Raw genomic sequence first — 2,704 nt, 5'->3', positions numbered from 1 at the left:
GTTCTTGAACAGGAAGGAGTCGCAGTGGGAGCGGCCGATGGTGTGGGAACCGGAGAGCACCACCATGTCCTCGGCGCTGAGGCCCTTGCGGCCGAACCCATCGGTGAGGTTATGCGCCGTGCTGTTCGGACCCGGGAGGTTATCTAGAGCGTCGTCCTGCCTGGAGATGTTGCCGTCGCGCCGACCCGCGGGCACCTGGTAGAAGGCGTTACTGCCGGTGAGGTTGACGCTGTCGCGGGCCGCGAAGGCGAGGATGTCGGCGCAGGACACCGTGCGCGGGCAGCTGCGCTCCACGGCGGCCTTCGCGGCGTCGATCACCTCGAAGCCGCGGAGGCTCGGGTTGTTCGGCGGCGCGTCACGCTCCGTGCTGCCGCCGCCGGGGTTCACCTTCAGGAGGACGGAGGCGTCGCAGCCCTGTATCAATCGGCAAAAAAAAATTTCATCTACTCCCTCCATTCCAAATTGTAGATATTTTAGCTTTTCTAGATAGACAGTTTTCTCTATACACCTAGAAATACATTTTTTACTGTACTCAAATGTGACATCAATGCATGCTCAATTATCTGTGGATAACACGTAATCTTCAACCCTGATATGGACTGACAGCAACAGAATTAACATTGATTTAATTGTTCAACTCATTCAATTGCAGGAATGTGAGCTAAGCAGGTGGCAATGGTCCAAACTCCAAACAGTAGGTAGGTGTTGAATAGCAGAAATCTTAGTAAATACTAGTACGTACCTTTCAGACGACATCAATAATTCAACATATTGCTAGTACTTTTCTAGGTGGTTATAAGAGTACATGTGCAGTACTATAGTCACCAATAATGACTTATTCGTCCATCAATTCAATTAACGATGATAGGTCTACATGTTGAAGTACAAGAATAATTCATGTTATGTATTCAACAAGGATAATTCCAAGAGTTCAGGGAGCATATACTGCCAGGATCCAAACTGAGCTTTCGTTGCTGTTGAACGACCTAATACTTAAGGGAAGAAACTTTGTGAACACTGACCAAGACTATTGGCACGTGTTAGGTGCAAGCAGGGTTTTGTTTGGTTGTAATGTTCGCATTTATTTTTATGATAGAGACAAACAACCTCTTTCTGTGGTTGTTCACACTTGACACCCTTAAACAAATATGTATATTGTTTATGCAGCTTTGACGTACAATATATAGGTGTGGCGCAATATGTTAAGGACAAGATAGGGAAAAAGATTATGCACCATATATGCATATATATATTCAGCTAATTATAAATACTACACAATCAATAGTCAAATTTAAACGAAATTGAGAAATGTTTTACACAACAGTACACATGTGCACATGGACTAGCGGGCGACGCGTGCTGGACAGTATTTTCCCCAAGACCATTCTCCACTTCACACTGATTTGAAGTTTCTTCGGTTTGACTTACACTAATCCAACCATTATTTTTACATGCAGATGCATGGCACGTATAGCATTCAGGAGTTACTAGCATTAGTCATAATCAGAATTTAATGCCCCTTCTTTTCCTGTTCTAGAAATTGCACTTCTCAGCTGTTTCATGTGTATGGATGGCTTTGGTGTTCATACTTAGTTACTTACTACCCCCTATCACTGTTTAATAAGATGCCATACCAAGCTATGCAATTGAACTTATTTCAAACTTTGATCACAGTAACATGGGAGTTGTGGCCCCTTCATTTTTAAATACATGCCGTTAGGACAAGCTAATGTATTAGTTCAAAAGATAAATTAATTTTTTTAACCATTGTAAAATTTCTTTTAACATAATCATCGTACGTAGAAAGCTAGATTTGCTTTCTTGCACTTTTACAGTTTTAGTCCGTTCTTAAATAAATATTAGGTAGGGGCCTTTCCATCCCTACTTCAAATAAAAAGATACTTGAGGTAGAAAGTTTATATCATTACTTGCTGTTTCGTATTTGTACAGTATAATATTAAGAATAATAATATATAGCCAAAACTGTGTTATGATGTGTAACATGTCGACAGATGTCCTGCTAGACGACAAATAAACAAGACCGGTGCTAGAGACCAGAGGTAGCAAATCGAGGGCTTTGTCCTGCTATTTTCTAACTCATACTTGGGTGCTACTCTCTCTTTTTTTCTCTCTCATAATAAGGGAGTAAACTTTAAACAATATTTCCATATTTCATGAATAAACTCTTTCTCTGTAGAGATGAATAAGTGAAAAATCAAGGGGAGCCAACATGCTGTGCCGACACCAACGTTTTGTGTATGCATGTTTGCCGTAGTATATCTTTAGATCTTTACGTACCCTGACAAAGCAGTCGTGGAAGTGGAGGCGGATGAGCCCGGGGGCGATGCCGGAGTTGTTGGCGAAGGCGGCCGTGACGGCCTGCCGCACGAGCGCCTCGGCGTTGGGGCAGGAGGTGTTGTAGAACCCCACCTGCAGCTGCGCCAGGCTCGCCGCCGGCAGCAGCAGGCACACCGCGGCGACGAGCGCCACCGGCCCGGCCAGGCTTCCGCCCATCCTCATCCTTCTAAACTCCGGCCTTGCCAGAATGGCCCTGTCAGCTGAGACTGCTGTTTGCTCAACCACACAATTGATTATGAGCAGGCACTTGCTTATTAACTCGACGGTTGCTCTAGCATTTATAGAGAGGCACCCGGGGGTCCGGGGCCAGCCCGGTTTTTTAGCGAGGGTGCTAATGGCTCCTGGC

General features: G+C 44.9%; 1 protein-coding gene across 1 annotated transcript; it reads right to left on the bottom strand.

The window, feature by feature from the left end:
* On the bottom strand, positions 1–2,704 carry LOC101753704 (peroxidase 1-like; the record flags this gene model as incomplete). Its single annotated transcript, XM_004971716.3, has 2 exons — positions 2,299–2,704; positions 1–414 (listed from the first exon to the last, which is right to left on the bottom strand). Coding segments are annotated over exons 1-2 (636 nt in total), but the record flags the coding sequence as incomplete, so codon positions are not given.

This window comes from Setaria italica, chromosome V (genome assembly GCF_000263155.2).
Source record: "Setaria italica strain Yugu1 chromosome V, Setaria_italica_v2.0, whole genome shotgun sequence".
Classification (NCBI taxonomy): Eukaryota; Viridiplantae; Streptophyta; class Magnoliopsida; order Poales; family Poaceae; genus Setaria; species Setaria italica.
Note: the sequence above shows the minus strand (reverse complement) of the source record. Positions and strands in the feature narration are given on the sequence as shown.